The sequence below is a fragment of the Myodes glareolus genome, chromosome 5 (assembly GCF_982192425.1).
Source record: "Myodes glareolus chromosome 5, mMyoGla1.1, whole genome shotgun sequence".
Lineage (NCBI taxonomy): Eukaryota > Metazoa > Chordata > Mammalia > Rodentia > Cricetidae > Myodes > Myodes glareolus.
The window spans coordinates 60,263,749-60,282,327 of record NC_142030.1 but is presented as its reverse complement, the minus strand read 5'-3'; the positions used below and the strand labels follow the sequence as shown (position 1 = coordinate 60,282,327).

Below are 18,579 nucleotides of genomic sequence, written 5' to 3'. Positions count from 1 at the left end.
CTAATAGGTGAGTCTGCAGCATCAAGCAAAAAAGAAACAGAAAAGAAGGCTAAGACTCAAGATATCAGAGGTTCTCAACCTTCCTAATGCTACCACTCTTTAATACAATTCCTCATGTGGTGACCTCCAACTATAAAATCATTTTCAATGCTACTTCATAGCTGTATTTTACTACTATTATGAGTCTTAATGTAAACATTTGTGTTTTCCAATATCTTAGCCAACCCCTTGTTAAAGGGTCATTCAACCCCCAAATGGGTCACCACCCACAGGTTGCAAACTGCTGGGTCAAGTTCTCTGCCACTGACATAGGATACACAGGTAAGCTCTCTTATCAGTAAGGTCCTGAGAACCAGAAAGGGAACCAGGAGTGAGAAAATAAAAAGGAGAAAAATGAAGGCATCTAAAAGGAGAAAGAAAAAAGAAAGAAACAAGAAAAAAGTGAAGCTCTTCCTACAACTATCCTTCACATCTGTATGTTGCAGAGCTCCTTTTCAAATTCCTACGTTCCTTTTGGATCTGTGCTGTCAGACTATCCCCATTCCAGCAGTAGTTGCCACCAGCCTGGGAACTTGGATTAAACGTCTACACTTCTATCCCCAAGGCTGTTTGATAGGGAAGAACACAGACGCAAAGAAACCTTCAGTCAGTTGTAGATCTACAGGAGGAGCCATATTTCTGACATTTGGGAAAGAAATATTCAACTCATCTTCCCATAAAAGTTAACATATTAGTTCCCGGGTCCATCAATTCTCTAACTCAGGGATGTTTAAATAAATTTAGAGTTAGTCTAAAACAAAAGTTATTGTGCTAATATAATACTTTTATAGGAAGATAAATTGTAATTTCAAACAACCCTATTCTGCATGCTTAGAATGCAGCCTTTATTTCACAAAGGTGATGCCAATTCAACACTGTAACTTCTTGAAATCAAAAGAAATCTATCAATTTTAAAAGAATAAACACCTACACATATATACTGTTAAAGGTGATAATGCATTGGTGACAGAAAGGCTGACAATCTCTATATTAGGAAGACCTTAAATAAATGTAAAACAGAGAAACTACAATTTTTTTCTAGGTCAGAAAAGAATAAAGATTCTGAGGACAATGCTCTGATCAACTAAATATGTAAAAATGATGGGCAGGTAAATGCTATTGTAAGTGAAAGAATGAATGTAATACAATGTTCTAGGTTAAAAAGTAGTTATGAGTTGTAAATAATTCTACAGTTTTTCTAAGGGAAAACAATTAAAACTCTAGACCATACTCTTTATGTTCAATAAGATTTAACAACTGTGAAAATAGTTACTCCCCTTTGTAGTGGCGATAGATTTCATTTTACCTGTGCAACTGGCTGTGTCATCTGTTCAACTAACTGCAAACAAGAATGGAAGGAGAAAACAATGTCTTCACACAAGTTAGAAATTATCTCTTTGTGTTTCAATTGGCTCTTTATAACAGACTGGTGTTTAAGGCTCTGCCTAAATGGATAAAAAGAAAAAAATAAAATCATCAGAAGAGACATGAAATAACATCAATCAACTCAGGCCAAAAGAACATCTACTTTATATAATATTTTCAACAAAACAATGTATTATATATTAACATGGTACAATTAAGATTCAACTTTACTTTTAAAGCTAGTGGCTAAATTTTTGTCTTTGTAAAATAATTGAACTTGTATAAATAACTGAACTTGTATTTGTCAACCATTCTGCTAGGTCTTAAGGATAAAAAATAAATCAAATGAACATAATTTTTGCCCTATCTATAGGGAATATATGGCCTAATATGAGAATGTCAAATAATGTAAGAATAGAATAAGCAGTAAATGCTAAGCTGAGAGAGTCCTATTATTATGAAACAATGTTACAAGAATGTTAACGCTGGCACCCAGGAACTAAAGATAAGTAGAAGCTTACACTACAAAGTAGAAGGGCAAGTTGTGGAAGGAAAGGCCCAGGACAGAGAACTTTCTGCATCTGAAGAACTGAGAGCAGAAAGCAAGCAGCAGCAGGGGCTGGTAAAGGAATAAGTGTCCAAAAAGACTTAAGTTGTTGCTCTATATGGGGGAGATTTTAAGAAGTTGGGTGATATGATCCAATTTAAGTTATAAATATATCACTCTGAAAAGAGAGTACCTGGAAAAGAGCAAGAACGAAGGAGAGATGACAATGATGCTGGTTTGGTGGGGTGAAGACGGCCATGTGGTTAATTCACTGAGCATTTACAGGGTGCCTGCCATGTGAAGTTTCAGCACTTCACAATGGTGAACTCAATATTCAGTGCAACACTATAAAAAGAGTGCTATCATTATCCTATTTTAAGATGAACAAACTTAAAAACAGTTTTAAAAAACTAATCAAATTTTCCAAAAACTCAGGAGAGGTTTCAAGGAGTCAGGTACACATATTATGGTGAACAAGTGACACTCTATTACTTTTTTGCAAGTTAACATCCTGAGAGAACAAGAAAGGTGCCTAAAATGAGTTACACTGATTTAATTATTCCTGCAGGATAATTAGGGACATCCCTCAGCATCTAATAACTACTATAGGTTCTCTCCCTACTAACCCTTAAAAAGCTTCAATTTAAGTTAAAATTATTTGAAAAGTAGAATTAGTGTTGAACAACTCAACTGTATATAACATAGTTATACATATAAGAGATTAATGTCAAAATGACAAATAAAATTACTAATTTCTGACTTAGAAATATCTTATTTGATACTGATAATTATCTAACAGTAGTTGCAAGCACATGAATTCAGGCATACTATAGTTCATGGTCCATTATTCAGAACTACCAGCTAACTAGCTAAAACTGCAGGGAGCTTTATCTGTTTGTATAGAGGAGTTCAATTTGGTTTGGAAGTTACATGTACAAATATCTGAATCATCATGTAGCAGAATCAATGAGTTTCCATACAACCACAAAAATTTTTCAAATGTAATCTTAAAACCATCAACTATTTAGAATTTGAGATATAGAAAACACAGTACGAAAGAGAAAATCTAACAAACTTACTTAATTATAAATTTCCATGTATTGGCATTTAATGCTTGGTCCATACCAGAGATCACAGAGCAGATATCCAATAACGAATGAATAACTAAAAAGGAGAATAACATATCTCTCAGGACAATCAAATGTTATATGAGATATTTTCTTATATTTAAATGGATCAAGTGAACATCTCAACACTTGACTAAAGAATTAAAATATGTACTAGTTTGAAAATAACCAGGTCAAATAATTACTGAAAGTAAATGTTATATTTTTAAGGTTTCAATAATGAAATATTGAGCTGGGCGGTGGTGGCGCACGCCTTTAATCCCAGCACTCGGGAAGCAGAGGCAGGTGGATCTCTGTCAGTTTGAGGCCAGCATGGTCTACAAGAGCTAGTTCCAGGACAGGCTCTAAAACCCTGTCTCAGGAAAAAAAAGAAAAGAAATATTGATATTGCAGTTCACAGCTATCTAATGACAATTAAAACCAAAAATGTTCAGTGGAATAAAAGTTATGACCTATTAAAGAATGTTCAATAAACTAATAGTATGTCCTATTATAAGATGCCCAGTGGTCGGCTCCTATGCTTACCAGTATTCCACCAACAGCCAGGACTGTTAGACAGAAACACCTTGTCTTAAAAACCCAAACAAACAAACAAAAAAGAAATTTAAAAAAATGTTCAGTGGAATAAAAGTTATGTCCTATTGTAGTTGAAATATTCTAGAGATACAATTCTAATTTAAAAAAAAAAGAAACTACTAAGAAAACTTAACAAGAACTGCAACTTAATTTATACTAACTTACATTCATGCAAGTGTTTTATTCCAGTTGTTTTAGAAAGCTTGTAAAAATGGTTCCAACGGCCCCTTCTCTGGTCATAAAAATGTCTCTGGGCACAGATCTTTAACTTGATTTGATAAAAGAACAATGATCAAAGCAAAACATGCCAAGATTTGGTGTGCTGGGACTTGTCCTCCCCTTGTTATTCTTGGAAACCCCAAAGCTATAAATGATTGGGCCTGTGTTAAAATGCAGACTTTCTCACCATTTCTGCCTCAGCAAACAGACAGAGGTGAATGATGTTCTCAGCCATAAATGCAGGAATGAGCCAGCTGCACAGAAAATTACTGCAGATAATGCCAGTTAAGTTGAGGCACATAGGATTTGTGAATAAACAAACACTATTTTAAACAACAGATTTTCAGGTTGATTACTTAGAGAGCAAAAGGTACCCAATAAGTGGTCCCAAGTCAACCAATTCTCTTAACAGTAAAGTTAGGAATATAATCTTTGCTTTCCTATATTAACATTATTTTTTAAAATTCTAGATCATAATCATTAACAATAAAATCAATGACACAGATTACAATCAGTAACTTCTGTACTGTGTTTGGGAGACAGGCTCAGGCCACCTAGAACCTGTAAGCTCTTGCTTCAGCTTCCGAAGTGCTATGCCGGCCTGTGCCATCACACCTGGCTAACAATTAACAAGTTTATAGAAGGAAATAGTATGTGCAAGGCCTTGGGCTTAATTCCCAACAAAGAAAAACAAATAAATAATAGAGTATAATACATGTAAAATAGATATTTCTTATAATAAACGTGTGTGTCAGTATACATGTACACATTCAAAAGTCCCCCAACACACACACACACACACACACACACACAATATTCCAGAAAGGAATTTAGCTCCCTTCCCCCAACACTTTTTGTTATGGGTTAAAGAGAAAAAAATCTAAAGGCTGCTTTCTCAGAATATAGAGTAGCTTAAAGAGTATAAAGTTACATAAATCCTTTATCTGTTAAATCTTTTGTGTGAAGATTACATACTATATATTTTACTGGATATTCAGATTGATAATAAAGTATAAAAACTAAATTTTACAAATTTAAAAGACTGAAAATTTACCTAGGGAGATTTATATTATTTTTATACATAAGCAAGAAAGCATGCATAAAGAGAAACATTAGTTTGATGATTTCATTGATTAATGAACTATAGCCATTTTCACCCTATTCTAATCAATAATTCTTTGCTCACCTTCTACCATCAACAAAGTGTTATTTTCATCTACTGAAGGGCCCATGCAAACCTTGTCCAGCAGTTCCATCAGCCGCTTCTGGAGAGAATAGGCCTCCCTGAAAACAGACTGGAGAAGGTCTGACAGTAGGTGCAAGCGTCCAGAATATAAAGATTCGCTATTCTGACCATAAAATATAAAAAGGAGAGAAACAGATCACAAACAGCTCAAAATTCAAGTTTACTTTAGTCCATACTATCAGAAACTGAGATCACAAACTTAAGTGTTCTGACAGAGTCACACTTTGATAGATGCAGGAATGTCAATAGTGCACAGTTTAGCACCCTACCACCATGCATGAGTCTAGTTAATGAGCAATTTGACATTTACCCAACAAAACATCAATAACAAAACTGCCTGTGCCCTACAAACTCTAAGCCATCTTTTGTGCTTTCCAGCTGTCTCAGCAATGTTAAGGACTAAATTAAGTAACCCACTTTGCTATCTAGCAGAACAATTTCAAGATTCCTGTGGTTACACATAAGTCTTAACCATTTTTTTTTAGGAAGGGGAAATTCAATTCCAAAATCACCTTTTAATCACTTGTGAAACAATTAAGTCTACCTTTGCTCCAGAGAAAAATCTATCCCATTATCAACTAAAATGTAAAACCTTATGCATAAACCTTATCTAGCACTTCTGCCTACAGATTCCAGGCTATTTAAACTCTACATAGACCCACTACTCACCTTACAATGTACAAATGTCTTTTTAATTATATGCAGGATGGATGAGGGAAGACTATGAATATTTTCTAGAATGATGGATTGCTGTGTGGTACAAACATGATGAACACATCCTGTAAGGCCTCCTAAGATCTGCACCATTGTCTGGAAGAAAGGAAAGGTTGGTTCAAGATATACTTTTATGTAGGCAACAAAGGAATGAGATAGCATTCTGAGTGCTGGACCTACAGCAGTAACAAAACATTATGTGCCTCTCTCTTTTAAGTGAACTTCACTCTCTCAGAACACCACTCAGAATCACAACCCAATTCAGGGTGCTATCTTGATTTGCCTTCTAAGACAACTAACATAAAATTATATAAAAAATTCAGAAATTGGGGCGGGAGAGATGGCTCAGAGGTTAAGAGCACTGACTCTTCTTCCAGAGGTCCTGAGTTCAATTCCCAGCAACTACATGGTGGCTCACAACCATCTGTAATGAGATCTAGTGCCCTCTTCTGGGGTGCAGGTACACATGCAGGCAGAATACTATGTACCTAATAAATGAATAAATCTTTTTAAAAATTCAGAAATTGATCTTTAATATGTATTTTTAAGTCCATAAATTTAATCCAAGCATTATGCCATTTCACGACAGGCCTCAACCTCCCTAGTACAACAGGCAGGCATGAGGCACCATCCCTGCTACAAAAAAAAACTTCTCAGTTTTTTTTTTCTTTTGAGACAGGATCTCACTGTATAACCCCATCTGCTCTTAAACGGAAGCATCTCCTGCCTTAAGCATGTCACAACACCCAGCTCCATTCTTTTTCTAATACACTTACTTACTTGTAAAATATTCCTTAGAGTGACCTGTATTTCTAAATTTTGGCTTGAGAGTTCTCTGGCTTCAGTGGTTAATTCACGTATCATTCTATCAAACAATTTCATAGTCTGTGAAAACAAATCAGCTTATAAACAGGACTAGAAATCACTAGAAAAAAGACACCTTTGAAGGAAAAAAACACAACAGTGACCTGATTATTCCCAACTATCCACTGTCACAGTTAACCACTGGTCCTAATTTAAAAGTACTTCTACAACAGAGCTTTTCATTTCTGTGGTGTGAATGTATTTAGTAATAGAAAAATAACTCATTCAAAGTTCATCTGAGGTTGTAACAAGCGCCAAGTACTACTGTGAATAATAAAAAACCCTAATAAACCAATATCCTGTGGCATTTACAAGGGCATTTCTTGGTATTGGTTATGAATTTATAATGAGTCTTATATTTAGAACCCATTTATATATTTGGTTTGTTTTCGTGTTATGAGACAGGATCGCTCTATGGAGCTTTGGCTGTCCTGGAACTCTCTGTGTAGACCAGGCTAGCCTTGAACTCACTGAAATCTGCCTGCCTCTGCCTCTCAAGAGCTGGGATCAAAGGTGTGTGAAATCCATTAGGCAGTACTCACTTACATTTTGACTAGTTCACCCTTTTAAATATAAAAACCACTTTAAAGTAATGAACTCACAAATAAAAACATCATGCAACTAGATTTATGAAGCTACTTGAACAGTTATCTATTCCCAAATTAAACACATTGCAATGAAATGTTATACTACAGAACCGCATTATATACAAAAAAAGCTTAGTTGTATTATTATAAGGATATCTCAAATTAGGACAAAAGTGAACTATTTTTACTATTTATTTGCACTTGAATATATTTGATAAATAAGAAAAATAAGAGAATTAAGAAAATTAGGAACAGATTATATATAGTTATGATCAGATTTTAATATCTTCTATAGTATGCAAATTAACACAAAACTGTACCTTTGGTAAAATTTGGGAAAAGAAAGTCTGTTCCAGTGTCAGGTGATTCATATGAGGCAAAAAATTATCAGTAATGATTTTCAAAATTCCTATAAAGCAAAATAACATATTTTGAAAAATATCTTAACATGTCAGTCAGTATGTAACTGTCCTTTTTCAAATATGAAAACATGTATATTATGTCAACCCAAAATTGCAAGTCTCAAATACCATAATATATAGAGAAAATTAAGTATTTCACTGTAAAAAGTATAATACAAAAAAAAAAAGGGGGAAGAAAGAAAACAAAAAGTCATTACAACCAGCAACTGAAGACAAGCTAAATAAGTTAAATGGGTATGAATACCTCTTCTCAACAGGATTCACTACCATTAAAATACATTTTTAAAAAAATGTTTTCAAAATGGCAAATATTCAAAATTTAACAATTATATAAACAGACAAATATGACTTATATAGCAGGGCTGACAGAAATGTAAGGATTGAGATGACACAGTTCCCATCATAATCTCTTCTCTAAAAGGGATTCTGTCTGTGTACATGTTTGTATGTTTAAGTTCATGCACACAAATGTCATAGTATGCATGGATATCAGAAAACAGATTTCTTATAAGAAATCATGAAAACAGATGGAGATAAGAGTAAAAATTTTTCAAATGACAAATCTGTCATCATCTAGACAATGAGCTTTTCCTAACTCTGAGTCTTTTCTAAATGACACTAAATATGTTAAAAGGCTGAAGGTTCTAACAGACTGAACTGGTGTTTTCTTGATCCTATCACAGCATAAGATTTCAATGTGCTTATACATCATCAAAAATGGAATTCAAAACTTAAAAACACTATGACTGGAAGGAATTGGCTCATTTTATGTAACAGGAAATTACCAAAGCTACAATAAAGATTAACGTTGATGGTAACATAAATCTGCAAAGTCATCTATTGACATACACAACATCAAATACACAAAACAACTTTACTTACGTATATGTTCAATCCATCTCTCAGAATGCTGATACATAGAGTAAATATAAAGTAATTAAGGAATAAATTCACAAGGGACCCTTAAAATTTACCAATACTCCCTAAAAGACTGAAATTATACACAAAGCCCTTATTTCTTTGACCTCTGAAAATTTAACATTTATCAGATGAACAAAGGTTTTGTGAAAATGTTAAGAAAGGAATTCAATATTACTTAGGGCTAAGTAACTTTATACTAAGTCATGAGATACTTAGGATTGGTGGAAGATAATCCAAGTTCCAGGCTCTATGACAGGAAAGACACTCTCCTTAGCACTTCTACCCTTTGTCTCTGGCTTAACCACATGTTACTTACGTGTCTATCACACCAATCTTACCAGACTCAAAATCTTTTGTAGCAGGATCTTGCTAATTGTTGCAACTAAATTATGATATGAGGGTTAACAATAAACACAGTATAAACTATACTTTTACATCACTTAGAATTATTAGAAATATTTTATTGTAAAAGCAGAAAGAACCCTTGTACAATGTCAGGAAGTTACCTGTAACTATCATAAAAACCTCTCTTCTGAACTTTTACTTTGCATATTTTATAACTGCAATCAAAATGAGCTAACCCAAAAATTTTTAGTGCTGGAGAGTAAAATCTGCCAACTGGAACAATTCCAGTTTAAATTCAGAAAGCTTGCTACTTCGCAATTAATTTATGAGTACACAAATATTTAGATAATGACTGGACAATAAATAAAGTAAAAAATAAGAAGTTAATTTTGGTAGGTGATAGATTATGATATATTGCACTTTTCTTCCATTTGTTCTACAGAATGAAAGTAAAATACTAAATATTACAAACCTACTTGCAGTATCTAGTCACTTTTATTGAACACATATGTGCCAGTCACTTTCTCAGTGGTGAGGATAAAATAGTGAACAAAATCAAATGCCTGCCTCTATACTAGACAATACAGATAGGGGGAAAAAATGGGGAAGGAGCAAATAAGGATCAAATGGTCTCCAGAAAACCATAAACGCCATAAATGTAACAGGATGGTGTGTTGGCTAGTTTTATGTCAAACTGACACAAGCTAGAGTCATTGGAAGGGACTCTAGACTGAGAAAATGCCTCTGTAAGATTTGCCTGGAGGCTAGTCTGTAGTGTAACCCCCTTTATTGAAAACAGATTCTTTTCTCATACAAGGTATCCTGATTAGTTTCTCCTCCCTCTACTCCTCCCAGTTCCTCCTTAGCTCTCCTCCCATCAGGAACCATTCCCTTTCGGGAACAGGCTTCTAAGAGATAACAAAACTTAACAAAATAAATTATAAGATAAAACAAAAATTATCACATCAAAGTTGGACAAGACAAACAACAGGAGAAAGTACAAAGATGAGACCCATTTATGCACAAAGATACTGAGTTGAAAGTTACACACACACACACACAGAAAGAGAGAGAACCTGGTGCAGACCCATGCAGGCCCTGTGCTTGTTGCTTCAGTCTGGGAGCTCAAATGAGCTTCAATCAATTGATTTGTAGTACATTTTCTTAATTGATGATTGAGACCAGCTCACTTTGGCCAGTACCACTCCTCTGGGCTGGTGGTCTTGAGTGCTCTAAGAAAGCAGACTAAACAAGCCACAAGGAGCAGGCTAGTAAGCAACCAACCCTCTTCCCTGCTCTGCTTGTGTTCCTGTCTTGACTTCCTCTGATGATGGACTGTGATATGAAGCTTCAAGCTGAAGTGAAGTGAACGCTTTTATCAACCAAGATGATTTTGGTCATGGTGTTTTACCACAGCAATCGAAATCCTAAAACAGGTTTCAGGGAGCTACCTGAGATTGAGGGCTGTGAAATGGCTCCTCTAAGGAAGTAACGCTGAAGAAGACTAGAATGAGATGTTGAAAAGGCTGGAAAACAAATTAGGCTGAGAACAAATATTCTGAAGAAGGTCAACTTGGGTTGTAGCTAGCTAGGTATAAAGGAAGGGACAGGCTCAAATTATGGGCAATGTTGAAGACAAGTTCAGACTGTATTCTTAAAATTAAGACGCATAGGCAGGGCAGTGGTGGCACACGCCTTTAATGCCTTTAATCCCAGCACTCGGGAGGTAAAGGCAGAAATCTCTGAGTTCACGACCAGCCTTAACCAAACAAAACAAAACAAAAAATTAAATCACATAGGTACAGTTTACGGTGAAGGAGAAATAAAGTGAGCTGCTTTCCACACTAAACTTTTTAAGAATAGATTATAGAAGAATTATGTAGAAACAAGGAAAGTATTACTAGCCCAGATTATAAAGACTGGACTCACAGTGACAGCAAGGGAGGCAGGAGGATTCAAGAAGTAATTTAGAATTAGAAACCACAATATGCTGGTTACAAATGAGTATCCAAGGTTTACTTACAGAAGAAAACCTGGAAGTGAGATCTGAGTTCTCAGTAGGCAGCAAGAAAAGGTAGAAATGGTGTTCTGAACTTAGTGAGGGCTCCTGTAGAATTGGGGGGGGGGGGAGACTGTATTTCCATTCCCTCTAAGCCTAGCATTATAGCAAGCACACATTACATAAATAAACATAGTAAAACAGCTGTTTCCTGGAGGAAATTCCACAAAGACAGCCTTCCAGGCTGGCACACATATAATTCAAGCATGGCAGACGCAGGCTCACAGCAAACTCAAAACTAGCCTGCTGTGTGTAGCTGGTAGCAAACCAGTCAGGGCTACACAGCAAGACTTTATCTAGAAGACAAAATAACTCGGTATTCACACAAGGAGTATAAAAAAACGGTCCTTAGTGCCATTTAAGGAATGACTTTAACGTGCTAGAAATACTTGTTATATTGTGAAACATTCGTGCAGGTTTGCACTCTTTGAGAAAGTGATGGTCGTTTGGTTTTGGAGGTGTGTGTGTGTAATGCTATATAGAAGGTAGAATCGAAGATATAATACTAAGATCAACTTTTAACATGAAGGGGATCGACTTCCTGTTACAATTACATACACAACACATGACACTAATTATCATTCCACCGACAGCGCGCAATTCCAATGCATTTAAAGCCAAAACCTGCAGCGACACTTTCTAGCTAAAAAGGAAACTGAGGATCGAAAGGGCAAAGTATATTTTGCTTACAGAACATCCTTTAAAGATGTGGTCCTACGGAATAACTACAACTACGTCCTACAATTCTCACACTCTGGTTCCTGGGGGCCAGGCTTGGCACCTCTCACCCTCGGCAGCAAGTCTACGGGGAAACTAAGGAACAGAGGAACAAACTAAGGCGTGAGAACGCCAGTCATCTCCAACAGTTCCAGTGGCAATCGTCCGACAACGCCAGGCGGGTCTAGGCCCTGCACCCACCGCTGTCCTCGCTCCCTCCACCGCCACCTCCTCGTAAACGCCTAGGGTTCGAGCCCAGCCACAGGCCGCCCGCTCCCGCGCGGCATTAGGCTCGCGGCCCGCCCCTCAGCGTCCTCCAAGGATATGAGGAGCCGGGGTAGCACCGAAGGCAGTTCCCGGCGGCACACCTCCCGGGACCAAGTGTTGAGATTGTCCAGCATGGCCCGGTTCGCCTCCGCCTCGTCGTCCTGAGACATTCTTGCACCGTCAGCCACGAACGGATGCGTGCAATTCCCGCCACAGATTGGAACGGAGGTCACGCTGTTCCGGCAGCCCTTGAGAGCGCTCCGCCCACACACAACCATAGAGAGGCGGCCCCTCGCCCCCACGCGCCTAGAGTCTCCTCTAGCCATCGGAGGACTCATCTCGCTGGTGTGCACGGTGTGCGAACAGCGAGCTCCGCCACGGGTTCCGGACACCCGGGAACCTCATTCACTCTGACTTCTGTCATTCGAGTGCTGAGACCAGAAGTCCTAAGGTTTGTTACTTTCGGTGCCGGAGGCTCTGAGACTGCGCATAGGGTCAAGGGTGAGCGGGACCTGTATCCGGAAATGACTCTCAGCCCCACAGTGCAGGGGATTGGAAAGCAGGAAAATAGTGGTGCGAGTTCTCCACGCACACACCGTACAGCTCCTGCCAAGTGAACCTTCCACCTCCCAGAAGTGTGCAGATTAAAACGGGTGTTATCCAAAGTCTGCTACGTAGCTAAAAATGTTTCTATACACTCGATTTTACTTCTACAGTGCTGGTCTTCATTCATTCCGCCGTTTCGAATCTTGATTAAATATGCCGTTTGGATGAATTTATAAACTCCACATTACACCTGTACGTGTTTGAAAAATGGATGTCTTTCTTACCTAAATAAGACCTTAAACTGTTGTGGAGGCAGATTAACAGTAGAGATGAAGATGTGGCGGAAAGTAGGGGGCATACGACAGCTAAAACACCCCGAGTAGCTAGTCTGTCCTGTATAAAAATCTTGGGCTTTGTATTTTGTTCTGGTAAAAGTGGTTGCTGTTATAGCTGTTCTTTTGTTTGTTTTTATATTTTATCTTCTATTTATGAATACTTAACGGCATCTGTAATTTCCTAAATCCCCCCCTACACGCACAGCTTTTTTTAAATAATCATTTTCTTCCTTTCTTTCTGTTTTTCTTTCTTTCCTCCCTCCCTCCCTCTCTCTCTCTTTCTTCCCCATTTCCAGGACTGAATTGAAAGAGAAACAAAGGCCCCTGAAAAATCTTTGGAAGCCTCTATAAATATATCCAGTGGATAAACAGCTAACGGACATTGATCCCAACAGAACTAATTGACTGTGTCAAGCCATTAAATTCCGTCCGGAAGTTGAAGCATCATCCTTTGATAAAGCGAGTGTGCATATAATAAGAGGATGGCCTTTCAATTCAACTTTAGTATAGAAGAGGATGTAGAAAATAAATTAACACCCCTTGGAGATGGAACTTTGACCCTGGATTCATCAAAAGAACCACCGGTCTCAAAAAGTCAAAATGGAAAGCAGGACAGAAAATGTTCTGCAGAACCATCAAACATGCTTCCCGATGGCTTCTGGGAATCCTCAATGGGAAATGCAGCTTCCTCTGAAGACACCGACAATGCAGCTGATCGGTCAGGTGACCGGGAAGCGTGTGAAAAACAGCCCTTCTTGAGAGTTGCTAAAGAACATGTTATGCCTAAAGATTTAAATAAAGTTTTAGAAAATACGGTTACGGAAATGTTGCCTGGTCCCCATGTCAACATAGCAGTAGTGAAAACTGTCTTGTTGAAAGAGAAATTCCCTGGAGAAAACATAGTTTCAAGAAGCTTTTCTTCTCATTCTGATCTGATTCCAGGTGTCTATGAAGGAGGCTTGAAAATCTGGGAGTGTACCTTTGACCTCTTGACTTACTTCTCAAAGGCCAAAGTGAGATTTGCTGGGCAAAAAGTGTTGGATCTTGGGTGTGGATCAGGATTGCTTGGAATAACTGCGTCCAAAGGAGGAGCTATCGAAGTTCATTTTCAAGATTATAACAGCCTGGTGATCGATGAAGTGACCTTACCTAACGTAGTGGCTAACTTCCCTTTGCAAGATGAGGGCGGTGATGTCAATGAGCCAGAAGGGAAAAGACAAAGAAAGTTAAAAGCAGCCCGAGAAACATGTAAATGTCGCTTTTTCTCTGGGGAGTGGTCTGAGTTCTGTAAGCTTGTATTAAGTGAAAAACTCTTTGCAAAATATGACCTCATTCTCACCTCAGAAACCATTTATAATCCAGATTATTACAGCGCTTTGCATGAAACGTTCCTCAGACTGTTGAGTAGGAATGGCCGGGTGCTTCTGGCCAGCAAAGCACATTATTTTGGTGTTGGTGGTGGCGTTCATCTCTTTCAGAAGTTTGTAGAAGAAAGGAATGTATTTGAAACTAAAACACTTGAAATAATTGATGAGGGTCTCAAGAGGTTCCTACTTGAAATTACTTTTAAGTATCCCAGTTAATATATAGTTGTCTAAAGGAATAAACAGAGTAACCCAGAACTTGTGACTGTTTAATCTCTTTTTATTATTTTTTTCTGAAATTATGGTGTTTGTGTGGTTCTGCTTATTAAAATAGTAAGCCATGTATAGTAACAGCCTTGTGTTTCCTATGTAAAACTGTAAGTTTACCTGAGCATTTGATAAGCTCTTAAATCACTTTATAAGAAAAGTCTTGCTCCATCTTCATTCTATTTGATCTTTCTACAGTCTCTAACACTCCATAAACATGTTCTCGGGGAGTATTCCCATTTATTACCAAGTCTATGAATCTCACTACAGTCTTTGTTAGTTCCTCATTCACATGAAGTGCCTGGCTAGATTATTAAGGACAACTGCATTCCTGAGTAATACTGAATTTAAGTGTTTGGTTGAAGGCTTTTGTAACTAGAAAGACTTTTTTATCGATTTCCATTGTATAAAAGCATTAGCATGCTGTGCAGTTGAATCTACACTAAAATGAACTTACAAGCACCTGATAGAAAATGTGAAAGTTCCTGGGGATATGGTGTGGGACCATGGTCTATATTCTGTCAGTTATATTTTAAATAAACACTGATTGGCCAGTAGCCAGGCAGGAAGTATAGGCAGACAACAAGACAGGAAGTTGAGGTGGGTCAAGGAGAACAGGAGAATTCTGGAAAGAGGAAAGCCCATTCCTTGCAGTCCCAGTGCAGACACAGAAGAAGCAAGATGTGACCTACTCCACTGAAAAAGGTACCGAGCCATGTGGCTAACATAGATAAGAATAATGGGCTAATTTAAGTTATAAGAGTTAATAAGCCTGAGCTAATGGGTCAATCAGTTTATAACTAATGTAGGCCTCTGTGTGATTTCTTTGGGACTTAACAACTATGGGAGCCAGGCAGGACAGAAAACTCAGACAACAAGGATGTAGCTTGGTGGTAGAGTGCTTGCTAGGATGCACAGGACCCTAGGTTCCATCCACAGAACCTCAACATCCACAACAAAAATATGTGGGTGGTAATAAAGGAACAGTACTCAAAGTTAACTCTCACCCCTGTAAACTAGTATGAGACCCTGAGACCTTGGAGGAAGACAAATAGGGAAGAAGAACTTCAGGTTCTGGGCTGTAAGCACCTCAAGAAAAGGAGGATGGAAACATTGTACAGCTTTGGTTGAGCCTGGAACAAAAATTTTCATATCACTTCTAAAGTTGAGATCTGCCATGTGATATAAACCTTTTCTTCCTTGGAAGAATCCTACATCATGCTATATCTTGGATTCAATGTGCTATTTATTGGAGCCCTGACAACTAGGTACTATAGTATATACTGTTGTATAGTATTTTACTTAGTAATTATAATCTTGTATGTCATCACAGTTTAGTAATGATTAGTCATTTTCAGTTATGAAAGCTAACAGTTTGCAGCATTTATATGTGCATAGCTGATAAGAGTTATATAATACTATTATTTAATACTTATTACACCAGCAGATTAGGTTATAATAACTACCCGTGCTTTATAGTAAAGTTGAGGCTCAAAAAGTTTATTTGTCCTAATCACATGTTTTTACCTTAAATCATAATGTTTTATTTTATGTGTGTGTGGGAGAGGTGGCCTTGCTATATAGTAGACAGTCAATCAATTGACTATGTAGCACAGGCTGACCTTGAACTCACAGCAAAATCCTGTCTTAGCCTACTGGTGTTGAGTTTATAGGTAAGGGCCATCATGCCCTTTGCTTGAGTCAGAATCTTAAGTCCTTTAAACATTTTTCAATTTTCAGCACCTAGATGTCTCAACATATTAGTCAGTGTCTGTTTTGGTCATAAATCTTGATCCTCCTATTCAGGAGTGATGGTTAACTGTACATTCCCACAAATTCCATATATGCATTGAAAAGTTTCTGCACCCCGTAAGCCTCTCTGCCGATGCAATAATCCAAATCAGACCAAAGCAAACCAAATTAGAAAAAGCCCAGGTTTAATAAATACCACTGCTCTCAGGTGGCTTTCCAGCTCCCCAGAGAGGAAACAGGAAAGGAAGACCAGAAAACCACATGTTCTCTGGAGTACAATTTAAATGCCCTGAGGTAATGGTCTTGAGCATCTCTGGCGAGAGGTCATTGTTTGGCAGGCTTTCTTGGAGGTGGGCTCTGGACCGAGGCAACTCCCAGGGGAAGGGGCTTGGGATGGAACTTTCCCCCAAACATTCCAGATTCTTTGGATCTGTGGTTGCTGTGCTGTGGTCTTAACCCAAATGCATATGTGTGTATCCCTCTGTCTATGCAACTCTGTATGTTTCCTAATGTATATGAAGAAAGTAAATCAAATACTTTGACTCTCATCAGATAAATCCACAGGGGTAGCAACACAGAAGACATGTAGTGTGCCAGATGCTTAAACAGACATACTGTCAAAATTGCCACAGCTAACAATTCCAGATATACACACACGTACACACACACATACGCACTCACACATACTAGATAACAGAACAAAGACACCCGCCCAGCTGAACTGGCTAATTGAGGAGTTACAAAGCATTAATACTTTGGTAATCAGCATGATAATTAGTATTAAAGTTTTTTTAATTTATTATGTATACAATATTCTCTATGTGTGTATGCCTGCAGGCCAGAAGAGGGCACCAGACATCATTACAGATGGTTGTGAGCCACCATGTGGTTGCTGGGAATTGAACTCAGGACCTTTGGAAGAGCAGGCAATGCTCTTAACCACTGCGCCATCTCTCCAGCCCTAGTATTAAAGTCTTTGAGACAAATCAGTACCTCAATTATCCAGGTAAATTAAACTCTTGATGAGAGGGTCTTCCTTAAGGTCTTTCTGGAAGCAAAAGATGCTCAAGACATAATTTCAGCTCTTAGGGAAAAGACGAAAAGAAGTAGATGATAACAAAAATGAGATTTAGTACTGGGAACTACATAAATACAATCATTAAAGATTATTCTGAGGTAACAGCCCGAAGGAGACAGATTTGCCCAAGAGAACTGGCTACAAAAGAGATTTGAGATAAAAATGTTGTTTACAAATCCAGTCCAAGAGAATGATGCCTAGAAAGATTTATAGAATAGTTTAATCATATAAGTAGACATGTGTGGAGGGCCGCAACCACATTCTCCATTGCTTCAAGGGACAAAGGTAGAGATTGACCTCTGTGACCTCAAGGTGTGGTGGTACACGCCTTTAGTCCTGATGCCTGGGAGGCAGAGGCAGATTGACCTCTGTGACCTCAAGGTGTGGTAGTACATGCCTTTGGTACCAATGCCTGGGAGGCAGAGACAGGCAGATCTCTGTGAGTTCAAGGTATTGTAACACACGCCTTTAATCCCAGCGCACGTGCTTGGTAACTCTCTACTGCTGCGTCCCTGCCTACTTCCGAGGCATCACCTGGGATAATGGGCAGCGGACCAATCCAAGAGTGACAGGTCAGAAGCGAGGACTGTTTCCTTTATAAGTGCTGGGTTCCCCTCATTCTGGGTCTCCGCCATGTAAGCTTATGCTCTCCCTCTCAAGATGCATTAAAGCTTTGCTGTAGAAGGATCCTAAGTGCCCCGCGTCGTTCTTGCGGGCAAGACGGTAGTGTGGGACAGACATGCATGTTCAGACATTGATATCAATTTCCCATAGCACATGAGAGCTCACTAATATGTACAATCAGTGGGTGTTAATTGAAACATATCAAAACAACTAAAGTCACATTTCCATATCTGTAAAACAGGGCTTGTGATAGTAGCTCCATAATTCTTTGAAGAATATGTAAATGTTGGGTATCTTGGGACAATTAGACTTCCTGTGTATGAGTAAAAACACTCCTTAAGAATTGGGTGTTTTTTTTACGTTTTTATTGTTTACATTGTGTGTGTGTGTGTGTGTGTGTGTGTGTGTGTGTGTGTGTCACACATGAATGCAGTCCCCATGGGGTGGAAGTTCAAAAGAAGACATGAGATACCCTGGAGCTGGAATTACAAGCAGTTATGAACTGCCCTCCAGGGGACTGGGGATCAAACTCAGGCTGTCTGCAAGAGCAGCAAGCACTCTTCCCTGCTGAGAAGTCTCTTCTGCCCCCTCTCTCTGA

At 38.2% G+C, this 18,579-nt stretch overlaps 2 protein-coding genes across 5 annotated transcripts in view; one reads left to right on the top strand and one right to left on the bottom strand.

Annotated features, from left to right (window-relative positions):
* Firrm (FIGNL1 interacting regulator of recombination and mitosis) overlaps positions 1 to 12,353 on the bottom strand; it is a 43,469-nt gene extending 31,116 nt beyond the window's left edge. Inside the window, exons 1-8 of one of the 2 annotated variants that reach the window (XM_085687992.1) lie at positions 12,076 to 12,353; positions 8,589 to 8,629; positions 7,605 to 7,693; positions 6,614 to 6,718; positions 5,789 to 5,929; positions 5,060 to 5,222; positions 3,031 to 3,115; positions 1,346 to 1,484 (exon numbers count right to left, since the gene is read on the bottom strand). In XM_085687992.1, coding sequence (XP_085544118.1) covers positions 1,346 to 1,484; positions 3,031 to 3,115; positions 5,060 to 5,222; positions 5,789 to 5,929; positions 6,614 to 6,718; positions 7,605 to 7,693; positions 8,589 to 8,629; positions 12,076 to 12,353 — 1,041 coding nt within the window. The remainder of the gene's footprint in view (positions 1 to 1,345; positions 1,485 to 3,030; positions 3,116 to 5,059; positions 5,223 to 5,788; positions 5,930 to 6,613; positions 6,719 to 7,604; positions 7,694 to 8,588; positions 8,630 to 12,075) is intronic. The other variant, XM_048421462.3, reaches the window with a different exon arrangement.
* Positions 12,333 to 14,611, top strand: Mettl18 (methyltransferase 18, RPL3 N3(tau)-histidine). Of its 3 annotated transcripts, none has more exons than XM_048421468.3 (2): positions 12,333 to 12,466; positions 13,193 to 14,611. In XM_048421468.3, the coding sequence occupies exon 2, from the start codon at positions 13,379 to 13,381 to the stop codon at positions 14,477 to 14,479; it is 1,101 nt and encodes a 366-aa protein (XP_048277425.2). In that variant the 5' UTR covers positions 12,333 to 12,466; positions 13,193 to 13,378; the 3' UTR covers positions 14,480 to 14,611. The 3 variants fall into 3 exon arrangements, with proteins under 3 accessions (XP_048277425.2, XP_048277426.2, XP_048277427.2); XM_048421469.2 differs by having other exon boundaries at positions 12,381 to 12,516; XM_048421470.3 differs by lacking the exon at positions 12,333 to 12,466 and adding an exon at positions 12,539 to 12,813.
* The last annotated feature ends 3,968 nt before the right edge of the window (positions 14,612 to 18,579 follow it).